The 19,272-nt window shown below is 45.0% G+C and overlaps 1 protein-coding gene across 1 annotated transcript in view; it reads left to right on the top strand.

Annotated features, from left to right (window-relative positions):
- LOC144820261 (dynein axonemal heavy chain 6-like) overlaps nucleotides 1-19,272 on the top strand; it is a 1,187,310-nt gene that overhangs the window by 370,972 nt on the left and 797,066 nt on the right. The window contains exon 13 of the mRNA XM_078677850.1: nucleotides 7,698-7,849. Within this exon, the coding sequence (XP_078533976.1) occupies nucleotides 7,698-7,849 (152 nt within the window). The remainder of the gene's footprint in view (nucleotides 1-7,697; nucleotides 7,850-19,272) is intronic.

Below are 19,272 nucleotides of genomic sequence, written 5' to 3' on the forward strand. Positions count from 1 at the left end.
ATATCAGCTGCGGTCGGTTTGTGACGTAGCTTGGTCGGAATTAATGGCGGCGGGAAATTACTGGATGCCTCTGGGGTCGCTTTTGGCACTCCTTCGGCAAGAAGAGGATACATACCCTTAATGAGGGCATGCCTCTGTCTGTCTGACTGTTCGGCTTTGACTTGTTCACCTATCTCGATTAACTCCCTTTCTTGAGCTCGTTCTTGGGATTCTCTACTTAACTCTGACTTTCTGACTTCCTTTTCCGTTCTTTTATGAGCTTCCTTGCGCCATAACTCGATGGCATCTTTCTGTGACTGTCTGGCTTTCTTTTTCCATAATGCTTCTTCTACTCGCATGATACATTCGGCATCCCATGTACCCGATACGGGCCATCTATACTTTTCTTCTAACTGTTTGGTATACTCTACCCATAAATCTAGATACATTATGGCGCTTATGCCATGTTTCTGATACATAAAATGACCTGGACTGTCCCTAGGCGGGACAGGAACTGCTTCCTCTAACAGACCCTTTCTAGTTTTTAACTGACGTAGCTTGGAAAAGAGCGGCATTCTAAACTTGAATCGGAACACAATACAATACACGAAAAACAATAACAATTGGGAAAACAATTCAGGCATACCACGACATTGGAAATACATTAAACAATATCATAACATAACAGTTCGAACAGAATACTACCTGAAAATACTGAAAACAGAAACAGAACAGAATTCTCGAGAACGGAACAGACTAGAGTTACTGGATGCACTGCTGTGACAGTACGGAACATACCGGTCCCATAAAGGAACGCATCAAGACCCGTATCCACCTAGGTGAACACTTCGTTTGTGGGCTTGGGTACCACCAACCCACAGACCAGGAGTCAATTTAGATTGGTCCTGTCTAGATACTACCCCAGCAATGGTACTCACCGGGCAGCACGGAACGGAAGGCCTCGAACGGGACTGGACTACGACGGACTTCGGACTTCGGACTTCAGTTACGGGTGGGCCTCCGGATACCTCGGACCTTGGACTCTCGGCTTGGGCTCTGGTCGGGACTCGCCGCGTTCCTCCACCGTCTCGTTCGGATGCTGGACCGCCTCCTCCGTCTCCTCCGTGGGCCTGAGGGATACTTGGAGCAGAAATATCTGCCAGTGCACGGTATGGTTCCGTCACGACTGCAGAGGGTCAGGGGGTCGGCGTGGCTTCACCGACGCGTGGGGAAAGGGCAAGTCCCTGTTCGGGCGCCATTATGTGGTAAATAAATAAATAATACCCTATTTTTGACTAGACTTATAGCATAACAGATAGCTCAATAAAATAAGAGTCAAGATTCGAGGTAGTAGGAGTTTCGGCAGGTTTATTACAGCATAAGGACAGGATCAGGACAACCTGCATGGGAATAGGACAATAAGGCCCGGCAGCTGCCGGGGCTGGGTCTGGGATGAGCGCGCTAACTTTCAATAACAAAACATTGATTTATATACATAGCGCAAACACATAGCATTACATTGCAGTAGGCGTAGCAGTGGGTGGAGCAGAAGGCGTGACGCGTAGCAGTCGCGAGAGATAACAGTAAAAGTGGGTGTAACTGGGAGTATACATAGACATGTGATGCAAACGTAACAGAATATGTCATGAATGGGCGGAAACTTTGGAGGGGGCTACCTAAGGAGCCGGGACCTCTAACCTAATGGTGCGCGAAAACTGGCAATGACGTGTTACTAGGAGAAGCTGGGGGCTATGAACTCTGTGCTAGGAGCAGAGACTAGAGTCTGAAGGGTCGGAGCGACATGTACCTAAACCCTATCTGATATCTGATGTTTAGGGAACATGTTGATATAAACTAGAAGTCATGAGGGGAAAAGCTAACTTGATTCTAAGACTGGACCATGCATTATTCTACATGTAGTGCGTGATGAAGAATACTAAATGACCATTAAATACAGTATTTCTCTAACGTGGAGCCGAATAGGCTAGACAATGACGGAAACTATTGATGCAGTTCAGTAGCTTAGGAATGCAGAGGAGGAGGACTGAACTGATAACTGGAACTATAACATACTTTTGGCAGACTCAGAGGCAGAGCCAAGCTGCACCGGGCACTGCGAGGCAGGAAGTAAGTGAAGGGTCGAGGATACAGGTGGGGGCTGTATCGCTCCTCAGCGAGGCTTTCAGGAGACAGGAGCTGAATCTGTGGTCCGGGCCCTTTTGAGGCCTGGAAACGGGGACTTTATAATGGAATAACGTGCACACTGAGAAACGTGGCAACATTACTTTACATAGGCCTGATATTCGTAGTATTCACGAGGACTGGAAACTGGCATACTAGAGGTGGACACAACTGTAATTGCGTCATTAATCAGGCATGGGGAATAACATATGCATATTGGTCATGCACACATAACATATGATGGATAAAGCGTAGGGACACAGAACATGGCAAAATTTACTTTTCCACAAAAGATGGAGCCTCCAGTGCGATAGCGGCTATTCCACCAGGGCGACGTCCGCTACCACTGCTTTGGGACGTGGAGTCCCCCTCAATGACATCTGTCAGGCAGTTACGTGGGCATTTCTGCACACATTCACAAAACACTACTGCTTAGACAGCAGAGTCCGGAGAGTCAGCTTCTTTGGCTGTTCTGTTCTCTAGGACTTTCTGGTGTGAATTTGGTTTGCAGACCCACCTCTGGGGTTGGTATTGCTGGGGTATCTATTCAAAAGGTAAGGAATGTATAACTAATTGTCCCATTCAAATCGACAAGTTACTTACCTTCGGTAACGATATATCTGTAAGACACATAGATTTATTATAGATTCCTTACCGCCCCACCCATCCTCCCCGTTCTGCGAATTGACTTCTAGGGTCAGGGAATCTCTTTCCGGACTCTAGTTTTGTGCACCAGTGGTCAGTGTCTTGCATGGCTTTGCACTTCTGGCGTGGAATGTTGTAAAAAAGAACTGATGTCAGTGCCCGAGGGTGGCGTCTAATAAGCTACCACAATGTCATCCCGGCGACGACGACACCAACGACGAAAGGGGAGCCGACCGACGCCACCTTTCGATGCGCAGGGGTACTGCTGAAGAAAAAAATTCTCCGGATCCAGTCTGACGCATAGGGGTAATTCAAAAGGTAAGGAATCTATCACTAATCTTTGTCTCTTACAGATATATTGTTACCAAAGGTAAGTAACTTGTTCTTTACATCTACTCTTTGTAGTAAAGTTACACCCAGAAATGGTGAATAGCATACCAATTTTAAGAGTAAATGTACATGTATAGACTTACCTACATGTAACCTTACCTTTGTGACTAGGCCCCATAATGTGACACTGCATTTTCCAAATAACCTTGGGTGTTACGCCTCTCTCAGCACGTTTTCACCGTTCTTGGAGATGGTGGACTTATTTGTTCAGTACAATATGGGTCAATTAATACATGTTTTCTAAGTGCTGCCAATGGTTGCCAGGGCACTGTCACATTTCCTAACCTTACATTTCTGAGAAATCTATATAATTAAAACCATTTCAGTGGAAACATCTAATTAGAAAACAGTAAAAAGACAAAATCAGAGAAATATTATCCAAAAGCTGAGATTCTGGGTTAAAGGTAAGGTATAGGTTAGATTAGAGGCTAGGTTTCAAGTATGTATCAAGGTTAACGTTAGATTAAGAGTAAGAACTAGGGCTAGGATAGACTTTGTGCATATGTTAGTGTGGGAGGGCGAGTTTGATATACAGGCGAGGAGGCTTGAGAAGTGGTTTCAAAGAAGGTGATTTATTGGTAACAGAAGGAGGGGTAAACCGAACAGGTGAAGGTCCCCCGAGTTCTTCCTCTTCAGATGACTCTTGTGATGAGCTGTTGGGAGATGAGGTGGGCAGAGGTGTTGTCTTGCTCTCCTCTTCAGGACCGAGGCGGTCTCCCCGGAGACTCATAGGAAAAGGGAAACACAAAGGAGGGAATCCTGAGATCGAGGTTCTTAAGAAGATTAGTTTTATCTCCCTTGACCACACCTTTTGTGTATCTAAGGCAATTAAGTCGGTTGTGTCAGGCAGCAAAGGAAACAAAAGAACTACACTGGCCGAAGAATAGCACCCAATTGCCAAGAGTAGTCAAAAGAAATATACCGGCCGAAGAATAGCACACAGTTGCCAAGAGTAGTCAAAAGATGAGCGATATTCGGGTTTAGTGCCTAGGAAAGGATATAAGCAGTGCACATTCGGGTTGGAAACATTAACGACGGCGAGAGGAGGGAAACAATAGACCTATGACAGGCTAATGGCTATGACAGTGTGCTACGAAGACCTATACCAGCCTCCCTATTCCCTAGTCCCACCCGGTGTTCCCTCTTGCTTTCTCAATACCCTCTGCCCTTCAAGCAGCTATTACTCACGGCCTCCGCCGTAACTCTCTTGAGTTACGGCCGCTCCCCAGCCTCCTCCGGACGCCACCAGTCCTCGCACCAGCTGTCTTCTTCCTGGTTCACTGGGGGTCGTTCGTCCTGGATCTCGGGTCCCGCGTCTTCCTCCTCGGGTCCCGCGTCTTCCTCCTCGGGTCCCGCGTCTTCCTCCTCGGGTCCCGCGTCTTCTTTCAGTACTCCTGTAATCCCGCGTCCTTCTTCCTCTTTCGCGCCACTCTCCCTTGCCCTTTGAACCCACCGGCTTTTCATTGGGTCGTCCTTCCTACATCTGGCTTCCGTATGGGTCACTTCCGGGTCATTCCTGTCGACAATGGTTGCCTGCGAAGAGACAGCAGAGGAGTATGGCTCTTGTAGTCTGTTGACCCTATCTCGAAACGGCACTTGTGCTGTTGGTAGCCCACCCGGCGGGATTCTGGTACGTCTCACATCCACTCCCGGGTCCTTCTCACAGTTAGGATTTTAGTCAGAGGTCAGTGTTAGAGTATGGTAAGCATCATAGGTGATCAGCATTGGGATTGTATTTTACTGGGGGATCGCTTTGGCTGTAGACTAAAAAGTACACAAACTTTACACTACAAGAAACTGTGGCCCTAATTAGGATGTTGGTAGGTAAGCCTCTGACTGCTTGTTGAAGGCTTGCTGATTGACATCCTTGGTTTGGTTTCCGACTACGGTATTATAATTACAGCTGTTGGAATCTAAACCTGTTGGTCAATCCAGCTGCCGTCCTTACGGACGGTGAGGTGCCTGCCACACGGTGCACAGATTTACAGTGACTTCCGTTTCTCTATGGGAGCTTGTGCTGCGGCTGGTTTCGGACCGCTGCACAAGCTCCCATAGGGGAATGTGAGTCTGTGACTGAACCATGTGCGGTTGCAGCGTAATTGTGGTTTCGGACCGCCGACCCAAGGTCGGTCGGTACCGAAACAGCAGGGATGCCGATAAGAGGCAATTCTGACTGCCATTCTTATCAGGTCCCAAATCTGTACCTTGTGAAGAAATTCATAGGTGGGGCTAAATTCTTTCCACCTTTCCTTGTTTGATATAAAATAAGCATACCTGTCTGACTCTCTGTGCTTTCCTCCTAAATCAAGGAACAGTTAGAAAACACATGCTGCTCCTGCCAGACCTGAGAGTTGTGAGAGATCAGTGGTCAGCAGTGGGGATATCATGGATGTCGATGTGAACAAATATCATCCCTCTTCTCTTATTGCCCTACTAGGTATTAAAGGAAGGTGATTCTACTAGTGACAACATTGGCCTTTTTTCTTTGGAGGTGCTCTATATTATATCCATAAACATAAGGGCATCTTCTTTCAAGACGGATCAGCGAGTTAAACAATTTCTGCTGTCATCTCCGGTGACACCTAGTCACAAGTTTGAATACCAGGTAACTCAACCTGGCCTTCCATTCTTCTGAGGTTGAAACATTTACGTCATGTACACCTTCATTCACAATGCATAGAAATGGCAGAATTTGTACCATTCACTTTACTAGATGACTTTCTGTCCAAGCTTGATGAGGTCGATCTAGGTTGGGACACCGAGTGTCCCTTGGAGACAACGAGTCACAACACCCTTGACCTATGAGGTGGCTAGAGGAAAACAAGAAGGCTTAATGTAAGCCGAAATTATTCGCAATCAAATTATCAGTGCAAAGACACGTAAGTAGATACTCACAAGTCACAACAATCTGTCGATCTCAGAAACCAGTCCTGGCGATGGCTTGAACCCTTTTGGGGCAATAAAGGCTGAAGTATGTTGACTGTATACAAGTGATGCTGAGGACAATGTACACATTCAACCAACATCACCACCTCTCTTTTTACCCCTATATACTGCACTTATATTAAACTTCTATTTTTAAATATAGGAGGTAATTTTAACTTTTTCACTATACAGATCCCACCAGTACTTTCCCTAGAGAGAAGGTGGTAGTCACCTTGGGAAGCTAGTACCTATATGCGAAACCCAATGATGATGCCGCCCAATACTACACCATAGTGGTAACCACCTAACACCACCAGTGGCCGATATCGTTTGAGGGTTTCGGGTAGTAACTGGTTCACAAAAACACCAGGAAATCATACAGTTCACTCTCTATTGATGAGGAGATTTTCCAAATATGGTAAACCAAGATTCATTCTGCATGCTATTACTACTAGACTAGTTTCTGCCTTCTATATCATGGTCCTGGGTAGCTTGCTTCCACATGTCTAGTACATTGTCCAAGTCTCACACTGCTCATTCTAATTGTTCTGATTCTTCTTGTTCTGTGGGTTTCAGAGTGTCACTTAAAATGTCTCTTCTGTATTATACATTTCAAAGTGATTTTTTTTCTATAGATGGCCAGCTGGGGGTGCATCACTACTCTTATCGACTCGTTGCGCGTAGTTTGTAAAACAACCCTTGCATGAAAAAAGGCCATTAGTACATCAAATGCTGACAAGAAAATGTACCACTTGGCTCTTAAAATAAAAGAAGGGCTGCCTACGGCCTACATTTAGGTGTGCCCCAGCCTGATTATTAGTATGTAACTGGATTATGCAACTTGTGTTGAAATCAATGCAATTTGTTAAATTTACATATGACCAGCTGATTGTAATTTACATGTTACTCATTTGTGAGTTAATGGTGTTTGCACCTACAGAAATGTGGGGAAATGTACGTCAACCCAAAATAAAATGAGCAGCGGTTTTCTGAAGTAGAGAATTAGGGAGACTTTTAAACCTTTCACAGTGTTCTCATATTACTGAGATGTAGCATTGTAAATTGACCTCGAACTTGTCTGTATAATGTATTTGATAACAGTGCTTGAGGGCACACACACACACTGCAATTCAAACCTTGTTTTTTTAAATTTACAAAAATCAGACGTAAGTTGATAATGGTATAGGGCTCTCCGTTCGTCAACTCTCCAGTATACGTTGGCCGACCGCTTTCTTTATTATGAGGACTTTGTCTGAGGCGCGTTACGAAAGTGAGTCGACACGAAAATGTTGGAGATGCTCAATATCCTGCAGAAATAATTTAACTCTTGGAAGCACTATCATTAAGAAAATGCTGCCTGCTAAAATTGGGTAAAGTTAAGAAAGTGAAGCTGACTCAAGTAGAAAGTTTAGACTCTTCAATTTTGGTGTGGAGTATACAGTAGAGCCTTTGGTAGTATCAATCGGCAATTTCTAATCAACGTAATATTGAACTGGATAGCCCCAGCCTTAATAAAACACGCTTGAATATGCCAATCACTGTGCTTCTCTATCATCCTGTTTTTCTTCATTTTACAGGAGTTGATTTCTTTGCTGGAGAGCTGGAAAAATATCACAGGCAACACAATGACGCTTTAGCCATCAGGCAAAAGAGAAATGTAGGATTGCTTCTTATAGATGCCAAAAAACTGAAGGAAAAACTAATTCCATCGCCAAAACGCTGCTTCGAGGTATGTTTGTTACATGATTTTATGAGAACTCACCCCAGTCCTTCCTTTAAGGTTGTTATACAGAGCTGCTCTTTGCTATGCAGAAATGGTCAAATATTTTATCATAGGCATCGTATATGCACGAACAGTGCTTTATACCATTGGTTCAGAATGTGGATCCTCCAGGAATAAGCACTTGTAAGTACCCCTTGGAAAGACATCCTCAATTTGCAAGGCTGTTTGTCCTGTGATGCTCAACAGTCTTTTTCTCAGAACTGCACTCAAAATATCCTTGAAAACACGTTTTATGAAATACGTTATTCAGCAATCCTGCATAAAAACCTAGCCCTCTTCTTCCTTATCTTTTGAATATAGATGTATCTGATCATTTGGCTTATCATACTATCATTGGATCTGAAGAGTTGGTACCTCAGGGTTACACTCAACCTTCGTAATGTTCTAAATCAGTTGTGGTTCAAGTTTCTTCAGAAGTATAGTTTAATCAAACACCTTGTTTTTAGGTTTGAGTTGGCCGCGCAGCTGTCGTGTGACTTTCTGTCACTAACAAACATATCTGCAGCCTTCCATCATTTCTCCGACCAACACCCTCCTCTTCTTTCTACCACAATAACACAACGGCACAACCCTTCCACTCCACTGCACCTCACATATTACCTCTTGCAGCAATCAAGTCTAAGACAAACACTCTAAACTCCACTTCATCCCCTCTTACACACATCATACACTCTACTCACAACCACATCAGCACCCCCTTTTCCTTACAAATTCCACATACAAACAATACTATAAGATAAATCCATTTAATAAAACAAATACATCAGCACCTCGTTTCATTACTCCTCAAAAGCAAAACAACACGCACACCAGCACAACAAAATCTCTCAAACACACCTCATAATACTTTCCATCACAAACTAAAAACATACACCCAACTTTCAGACTACACAAATGAATAAACTCCAGTGCCAATCTTTCTCTCTTCCACCACACCTAACACATATACAGCAACACAGCAATTCTCTTTTTACCACCTCTCATCCATTGGACAATTTAGAACCTTACTACATGACCCACATGCTGCAACACCACCCCTATCTCATACACCTTCTGCCCTAAATAGACGCAAACAAAATAAGCGACTTGCCCCACCTCACAACTTCAATTCTCCATGTCTAGTGCACAGCAAGGTTACACTACAAAAACAACACAGCGCACCAACACACTCTTAAACACCGTCTCCACTACCAACACGCAAACTCATCAAAATGCCTTCTTAGCCTGCTGGACGAGGAACATGATACAGAACAGCTACACAATTGCTATCCTCTCACAGCTAATACCAACACTAAGGACACACCTACTACAAGCCCACAAATTACTGCTCACTCCAAAACAAAGTCATACTATTACCAAAGCACGTTCTCTAAACTGTCTACTATTGAATTCTCGACCGTTCTGTAAAAACAAACATCACATCTACGACCTTCTCACTGACGCAAACCCTGACATACTATTCATAACTGAATCATTGTTGGGAGATCATATGGCTCAAATCCTGCATGATGCTGTTCCTCTAGGCTATCAAACTATCACCCAAAATCGTATAGGCAAAAAAGAAGGTGGCCTAGCTGTTGTGTACAGGTAAACTTTGCATATCACTAAAGCTGACAACAAGTGTCCATGGGGAAATTATACTTGCCCGCCGAACTGGAAGGACTGGCAGTGCCTAACTTTGAGCATTATTATCTAGCCTCCCAGCTGCAATGGGTTGCTTGGTGACTTTCATCCCGATATCTAGTGCCGGCAGCCAGGGCAGCGCATCCGTGCAGGAGAAGACTACTGAGCCCAGAAGCCTGAGGGGCAGCTCCTGACATCCCGCCCCTCCCCCTTTGTGAATTTAGCCATCGCCCTCTTACCGCGTCGTGGGACGCGCGTGGGCGGCTTCGGGCGAAGCCCGGGCCAAGGGCGGGCCCGTTTTAGCCCGTTGTAGCACGGAGGAGACCGGACCGGGCCATCTCCCTGACTTTTGTATTGGACTGGGCATGCATTGTGGACCAACTGTAAGTACTTTTGGCGGCGAAGATGTGACTAGTGCAATGGCAGGACGTGAAAGCAGGAGCAAGGGTCCTGGTAGTCATCTAACTGGAACCCTGGACAACTTTATAATAAGGGCCAATTCCTTAATTGATGAGGGTATAATACTCATGGAAAGGTGGGTCTCCAAGGATTTAGCTATGGCTAAAAGATCGTCCTTGGGCCACATTGCCAATGCTCGCACCCCCGAGAGGGTTAGGGGTGTAAACACAAATATTGTAACTGCGATTGTACATAATACTCCTATTCCCGTGTCTCAGGTTGTCTCACCTCCTGTTATACAATCTCAATCACAGGCCCCTACCTAGACCGAGATTGTCCCCGATCTCACTGCAGTTAATCTCTCCGAGGGAACTAATACCCGCCAGTTGCGGGAAAGACGGGAGGGTGCTAAACCAAATTGGAAACGGGCCACCGCCAACAATGCAGTTGAAATAAAGGCCAAACTTGCTAAAGGTTCTGGAGACAACCTGTCAACAGCTAGATATAAGGGGGACAAGGACCAGAGGCCCACTGATTCTGTAGATTTATCACTGTTAACTGTAATAATCCCAGAACCACACTCACAAAGCGAGGTGATAACAACTGATGGATCAGCGCAAGGGGAGGATCCCATATACGAGAAACTGAGTGCCTTATTGAGTCTCTCTCTCCGACCACTTGAAGAGCAACTAACTCGTATTGAGCAACAGCTTGCGAAGCTCGAACATGGTATAATGGGATCTGTAGATAACATTGCATCAAATGTGCAGGCACTGGGTAATTTGCACTTGAATCTTGTAACAGGGGGCAATGTACCACCCAAATCACCAATTATTGTGGCTCAACCACCAATAGACAATGCCAGGGCAACGCCCGCAAGAGCCACTGTCTCTCCAAATAAACTGCCCAACATTGCTGGGGGGGGGACCTCCTCTAATTGCAAATCAGGGCGGGCGGGTTGTACCTACTGTGTGTTCTAAGGAGGAGATTAAGATCGATTTACCCCCGGAATCTAGCCCGTACTTGGTTGTTTTGATAGGGTCCCCCATTTAACTACAACTCAGCCGGAAACGTACACCAGTTTGAAAAATAAAGTCATCCTCTGGCTGAATACGAATAGACCACTCCCCCGTCGCTTCACCAGTGAGATACTGATGGTGCGAAGGGTGTCTTGGGTGGGACACAGCCCAAAAACCGTAGCTGGTGACTGTGTGTTTGTGAATTTCAAAGATCCACATACAGTAGAATATATCTGCAACTGGAGGCACAATAGTCCTGGGGCCTCCTTTGAATCTAGGCCGCTCTCCTTTTTTTACCCCCCCAAAGATCAGCTGGATGTAGCAAAGGGATGGTCTGTTGTAGCACAAGGTAGCGTGGGAAGGGGCAAGTGGGGCAGGCAGGGCCGACCCTTAATAGCACAGAGCCAAATTTAATGCCATATTAGGTACAGCGTCCTGGATCAGGTTGATTGACTACGAGGTAGTGGGATAGAGGCAGTAGGCGCTGAACCCAGTATGAGCAATGGTAACACGGGGGGGGGGCGGGGGAGAAGTGGAATCAACCAGCAGTCATCTGCAGGTAGCTTTGCCAGAGCCGCAGGCTTGCAATCATAGGAGCGAGCCTAATCTTGTTAACGGTGGCCTGGAAAATAGAAATTTGGTTGATGCATTGGAGTTGCCTCGAGAACCCCCAAGACAAGGTGTCCAATTGGGGAGATCTATTTCCCGCCCCAAGGACGTAGGCAAGATTAAAGTTATATCCTGGAACATAGCGGGTCTCTCAAGCAAATTAAGAAATGCCGATTGGCTGGCCTATATAAAGGAGTTTCAGGTCATCCTATTACAAGAGACTTAGGAATGAAATAAAGACCATTTAGCCCTAGAAGGTTTTAAAATGTTTTTTGTCCCGGCGCGAAAAGGAGGTTTAGGAAGACCCAACGGTGGGCTGGTGACGTTTGTTGACCTGAACTTGAAAGGGACATAAAAAGACTTGAATTGGGTCTCGGATGTTCTCCAGGGGTTAAAATTCAGTATGAGGGGCCAGAATATCCTTTTTGTGAACTTCTATAATGCGGTATCACCCGGCTCCCCACGGTCGAGTTTGATAGAACTAGAAACACGGCTAGCGGGGGAGGCTGACCAAGAGGGATCCAGATTTCATTGGGTGCTTGCTGGAGACTTTAACTGCCATCTTTGCCCACAGTTGAAATATAGCGAGGGTATCTGGTCTTCCTGCCCTCGAGAGAATGGCCCCCACTTAGAACACAACATAGAGGGAAATGTGCTCAACAAGGTCATAGGTACCTTTGACCTCGAACACACAATGGACCTAGCAAGGGAGGGGAACTCTAGGCGGGGGCACCCCACCTTTAGAGGCAGAGGTTGCGAATCTGTCATAGACTTTATTTTTGTTTCCACAACATTAAAACAGGAGGTCCTGGAGTTTGAAATACAACCGAGCGCTTTCAGCTACCATAACCCACTAGTCCTTGTTTTGGGGGACTCGGATATCACCAGAACCCAGGACAAGAGGGGTGGGAATGGGGAGATGATAGCAGTCGATCAGGAGAGAAGGCTTAGATGGTCCAAGGTGGATGTGGAGGCTTTCTATGAAGCATTATTGGCGGACAAAGATCAGCAGGTTTGGAGGTGCCTGCACTGGGAAATAGAAGGGTCTGACTTAGTCAGGGCCTATGAAGGGGTCACAAAGCAAATTGACAGTCTACTCAGGGTAACCATGGGGAAAAAAGCCCAGACGGAACATGGGTGGTTTGATCAGGCCTGTACTAAGGCCTTGAGAGAGCTAAAACTGGCCCTCTCAAGCCGTCCGAGGGACAAAAGTAGGGTCATAAAATATCGAGGTCTCTATAATAAGGCCGTCAAACTTCGCAAAAGCTCACTGCAAAAACAGGCCTGGGAGGGACTGAGGGAAGCAGCTGAAACTAAAAACATGACAGCATTTTGGAAGGTCATTAATGAGCCATGCTTCCAGGATAGGGATAAGCCTAAGATCGCAAACCACATCGTGGAGGCAGCATGGTTTGAGTATTTCAATGGCCTATACAATCTCAGGACCCAGGAAGATGGTATAGTCCCTAAAGACAAGCAAGAAGGGGAAGTACATTTTACCTTTACACTAAACGAAATTAAGAGAGGTGTGGAGGGCTTGACTAGAAATAAAGCGCCGGGCCCGGACGGCGTTCCTCCCGACTTGTTTTTAGCTCAAGTGGATTTGTGGGCCCCCATCTTAACCAGGGTGATTAATGCTGCAGTAAGTACAGGCATGCCCAAATCATGGCCCTCAGCGATAATCGTACCAATTTTTAAAAAAGGAGACTGGGAGCTCCCGTCCTGTTACCAACCAATTTCGCTCACGTGACCATGAAAGTTCTTGGTAGGGCTATACTGAACCGACTATTAGACTGGGCAGACGAAAGCAAGGTCATCGCCGACACACAGTACGGATTCAGAATTGGACGTTCCACAACTGACCAATTCCTCAATCTGTATCTCCTGATGGCCAAGAACACACATGCTAGACAGGCGACAGTGTACCTGGCTTTTATGGACCTGACGGCAGCTTTCGACCGGGTGAACAGGTCTAAATTGTGGGAACTCATGGGGGAGCTAGGTATGGACAGGGGCCTAATAAACATCTTGAGATCCCTGCACACGAACACTGTAGCCCAGGTCAGGTATAATGAGGAGGGTAGCATGACTGACCAGTACCCCTGTACAAGGGGAGTGAGACAGGGTTGTATACTGGCACCCTTCTTATTCACCCTGTACATCAACGGCCTAGAGAAAGCGTTGGTAGGCCTGGGTGTGGATTCACCAAGGATAGGTACTAGGGGGATTCAAGTATTGTTGTACGTGGACGACGCGGTGCTGCTGGCCCGAACTCCCCGGGGCCTTCAAGCTTTGCTAGATGGCTTCGTTGACTTCATGGAGAAATTGGATTTGTCAGCTAACCTTGCTAAATCATATATTATGGAGGTTGGGAAGGTTCCCGCAAAGAAATACAGATATATGATAGGTAAACACCGCATATAAAAAGTTCAGTGTTTCTCCTATTTAGGCGTATTGCTAGACTCCAAACTACATTGTAAATCACTGATGGAGGAAAAATGTTGTACCCTGATTAAAAGCACGGGGGCAATTATGAATCGTGCTCAAAGGCTGGGCCGCTGGTCCCCTGATCAAATCCTGCACCTCTACAACTCCATATGCATGGCCAAAGTTCTCTATGGCAGTGAAGTTTGGGGTTGTGTGGATCCCAAGTCCATTCTAACTGAGGAAAACACATTTTTTAGAAGACTGCTGAAAGTACCACAAAGTACCCCGGGCTTCATTGTCCATGAGGAGCTGGGTGCCAGCTACATTACTGACAGAATAACATTAAAACCTGTTACCTGCTGGGTCAATATTTGGACAAACCCGGAGGCTACCCTAACAAGAGAAATTATTAAGGATTGTTTGGCCTGTGAAAATGGACTGAATATACCATGGCTCAAATATGTGAGGGAACGTCTCGAGGTCCTAGGCTGTATGGAATTCTTTATTCACCCCCAGAAACTGTTGGCTAGGGATAAGCTTACGGTGAAAGGGGAGACCCTGAAATTATTGAGCTCCAGAAGAGAAGACCAGGAGATTGTAAAACCGGCAGTGAGAAATCATATTTTGAGTAAATCCACCCCGGGCATTGAACCTTATCTGTTCCTTATATATAGCTCTCAAAATAGGTTTTTAATGACGCGCTGAGGCTGGATATCCTGCATCACACCCTTGCGGTGCCAGCAGGTTTTACTAGATTAGTGGAGTTGAAGGGGCCCTGCAGCTGTGATCTTCGATCTCCGCAGGACACCCTCCACTTCATACTGCTTTGCCCGTTTTATAAGCTACTGAGGAAGTACTTTTTAAGAAGGGTACTAAAAAAAGCAGGACTTAGACAGGCAAAAGTGGCGTTGCTGTATTTAAAACTTTCTTCTGAGATTTTAACCCTTTACTGTACTGTAAACTTTTTAAGAGCGGAATTACGACTCAGAAACACAAGAGGGAATGTGTAATTTTTATAGTTGTGAATTATTTTTAAATCATTTAGAACATTGTAAATCTTTTTAGTAATAGTTATGGCTGATGTGAATACTGGATGGAATATGCCTAAATTGAATTTGTATGAATTGTTCTTAACCTGTGCTTTTATGGCGTTTTTTTTATGCCGAATAAAGTATATAATAATAATATATATATATATATATACATACATACATACAATTTGACATAGTCAGAGTAGTCACTCAATAAGCTTATGCTCTGGTGAGTCCAAACAGGGTGGCAGAAGCAAAACCTTTATATCATCAGTTATAGAATATCCTCTGAGAAATCCACCCGAGATTGACAGTTGAGCGACTAATATTTAGCTAGGCATGCTGTCTGCTCTCAGTTGTCCACTTTGGAGTCGCAGAAATCAACCAATAGGTAGACAACTTCTCCCAGGTTAATATGATGCAACACATAATGACTCAATAATGAATCTTGAACTATAGGTGTCAAAAAGAAGGAAAATTCTGTGGGGCAAATTAGTTTGAGTTGGTTGAGTAGAATTAGAAGGTATTTAGAAAGGGAAGTGTTTAAATATATGAGGGTCTATTAGCCCTGCAGAAGCATGTTAATACAATCCACAGGATAGGTGATTCTACATTCAAGGTGGAGAGTGTTAGATTAATGCCAGTTTAATTCTCTGTGGAAATATTTTTAGTTCAGGAGGATGTGAGGGAGTGACAAGAGGCTGGATTGAGGTCAGGGTGTAGTGGGAAAGGGAAGAGATTTTTCTCCCTAGGCCCTTTCTGGCCCAAATAAAGAATTATCCATAAATCACTCTGTCCTTCACCGTGAAACCATGGCTAGATATCCTAAGGGGTTAAGTAGAATTAGGGTTGGAGCATGCACATAGCCTCTCAACTGGCCCTAATATTCCGCAAGCCTCAGTCAGTGCAGACACCAAGGACATAACAAGCATTTTCAGTGCAATAGATCTCACTTTTTTTAGAGTTAGAGCTATTGGCGCTTTAAATGGCAATATCTTTTATCAATGTGTTTTGGTTTGGAGTGTATTGAATGTATGAACAGAGACACAGCTGCAGAGTATTCCAGAGGACTTAGAATCAGGAATTGCCACTGGGACCCGAGAAGCATCTGCAGCACTGTTTAGAGGACTCAAAATGAGGAATTACTGAGGGGACCAGCAAATCAGCTAGCAGCACTGTCTAGAGGACTTAGAATGATGAATTATTGACATTACCAAAGATACAGCTGCAGCACTGTCTAAAGGACTTTCAATGAGGAATTATTGACAGGATGAAAGAAGCAGTTGCAGCACTGCCTAGAGGAGTAAGAAGAAAGAATTACCACTGGGAACGGAGACACAGCTGCAGCACTGCCTAGATAGATGACTTAAAATGTAGTAATTACTGACAGGACCAAAGAAGTAGCTGCAGCACTGTATAGAGGACTTAGAATGAGGAATTACTGATGGGAGCAGAGTAGCTCTCCATGTAATAATCTAGACCTCCTGGTCAGACAGCTTGAAGAGTGAGAGGGTAATATTTTAAGTAGAGGCCAGTAAGTAGAAAGATGTATGTGTTGCCTGGACTAACACCCACCCTTCTCCCTGAAGGCCAGTAATGGATAAACCAGGCTCCCGGATACCTTTACACAGCTGCCCGTCGCACCCCGCCATTCCAGGATGTTGCAGAAAGCTGAGCAAGAATTAACTCCCAGTCAGAACAATGTGTCAATGCCCAGCCAGTTCAGGAGAAATAAACTGTGCGCAGATAAGGACACAATTTGAAAGCCAACAAAAGAAATAACCAGATGTGAAAGTAGTGTATTTAACTTTAGCTCTGGGGCTTAAAAGTTTTAGCGGCAGCAGAGTGTATGGTCTTTACTGAAGTATTGTTTTAACACCATCTAAGCCCAACCTCTCAGTGACTCTTATAAGATTTCACAGGTCAACACTTGGTTATTACTGTTTATTTGTACTGATGGAAATACCCGTCCATTCCCTTGTGATGCATATATTAATTGGCTAGGAAAAATTGGTAAAATAAGCTACAGCCAATCTAAGTGCAGGGGTACTGCAAATGAATCAGAGTAAGAAGATATCAAAGCATAGCTCCTTCACACTGCTCACATATCATAATGCATATGTAGATTTCTAAAACTGAGCACTGATGAAAGCCAACCCTCTGCTCATCCATAATATTTGCAAACTCTGGGTCCATGTATTGGCACCATATTGTAACTTGTTTATGTTATTTTTTCAAACTCACTTATCCCTTTGTGTTTCGTTTCCACTACAAAAAGTGAATACATAAATGCAGTGATCAAGAATTATGTTCATAACAGGGGTACCTGTGGATATCAAATCAGTACTGTACTCTGTGTTACGCAGTCCGTTTTAAGGTGTTGCACTGTTTGGCGGACATTGATGTGTACATTGAAGCAAACATATGCTTAGCTTAAGTAGGTGTTTGGGGCCGCAAAGCACTCCAGCAGTTCGGTCTTTGCACCTTTTTATGGTCTGCAGGTCGCTATGAGCAGTATTTGGATCAATGACAGTGGTTAGTAATGATGCTAGTATTCTGGGTTGATGGATGCCAGTGCAGCACTAAGGGTTAGGCTGTGGTCAGTCATTGCCCTCCACGGCTGCTGCCCATGCCCGGTGTTCAGTGCAAGGTCAGTGTTGATACGGCCAATATGCAGTGTTGCTGCCTGGGTCCTGCTCTCAGAGTATCCCACAAGTCCTCCACTCACCGCTATCCCGCTGCCCGCTCACTGGCTCTCCCAGATGGGGACATAAGAAGTCTTGCACCAGGAACATGTCCTAAAAAGTGCAAAACTCCAACAGGTAGAAGGACATTGCGCTGTCTCACCAAGCCAGGGCACCACAGCACTCAACTCTCTGCAGCTCGGCCCCTACGAGGTCCTGTTGTATGATAGGTTGTTATCTCCCTGGTAGCCTGCCGTTACCCTGGTACCAGCAAAACAAAACCAGAAGCTTTCACATCCCCAATTATTAGCTGCTCTGAGGTGCGCATGGCTGAGGAGTCGCGTCATCTTTCAGACATGGTTGGCTCGTCACGAGATTCCCCATCCAGATCGCGTGCTTCTAGCCAATCACAATATGTCCCTTTCTTTGTGTGTATGTTGCCAACCACTAGTTCAGTTGATGATGAATAGAAGTTTGAACTAACAACTTGTCAGCAGCCGCGTCACCTTTCAGACATGGTCGGTTGCATTACAAGGTTCAGCGTGCCGATCGGTTAGTTCTTGCCAATAACAATATGTCGCTTTCCTTTGTGTATGTTGCCTACCACACCTGCAATGGATGATAAATAGGAGAGCAAACTAACAACTTGTCAAACTTAAAGTGGCAATATTATATTTATGAATGTATATGGGTAAAACATTATTGTAGGGAGATTCCTTTATTTTATCATGTACAGCTGGGACACAGCGAAAGCGTGAAAATGCATTTCAGTGCGGTATGTGGGGTACCACACTGAAATGCGTTAGTCTGACATTGGAGCTGACCATACACCCACCCACAGTGTAACACAAGCAGGAAACAAATAAAACAAGATTTCAACAAGACCAATCCCCCTGAAAAGGAAGCCCAAAACAACAAGCCAAATGCCCCTTAAAAGGAAGCCCAAAACCAAACAAATATCCTACCGAAAAAGTCCAACTGACAGTGGGCATTAAAAGTGCAAAAAGGCTAAAACAAATGCAATCAATGTAGCAGGTACTACTGCGTGGGAGTCAGCACTAACACAAATGTGGCATTAAGAGGAGGTGAAAGGAAGGAATGCTGTATTTACATGTAAGCATCTATGGCGCTGAAGCTGTACATGGGCAAACAATAACAGAGCAGGAAACCAAGAAAAAGGTAGTCCCCCAAAGAACAGATAAAGAACCATAGTGGAACAAGACAGTACTTAGTCCCTGCTCTGTGGGAGGAACGGAGACAGACAAGGCGGAACAAAGAGGCAGGACAGACCACTAGCAAGCAAGGATTTTTAAAGTACACTGAAACAAACAAAGCAAAAGCAGGGGGATGGCTTCTATCACACAAGAGAAGTATACTAAAGTATACTTACGCTCAAGCTAAAAACATGAGGACAAAGAAGATAACAACACACTGGCTCAGATCCACCTTTATTTAATTTGCAAATGCTCCTGCTCTATCGCAGGCAGATAGAGTTCACCTCCTTCGCTAGCTGGCCTCAAATGATACGTCTGAGGGTAAAGGTAAGGGTATGCAAAAGGCCACTTACCTGACCACTG

Source organism: Lissotriton helveticus, chromosome 2_1 (genome assembly GCF_964261635.1).
Source record: "Lissotriton helveticus chromosome 2_1, aLisHel1.1, whole genome shotgun sequence".
In the NCBI taxonomy this organism is placed as follows: Eukaryota; Metazoa; Chordata; class Amphibia; order Caudata; family Salamandridae; genus Lissotriton; species Lissotriton helveticus.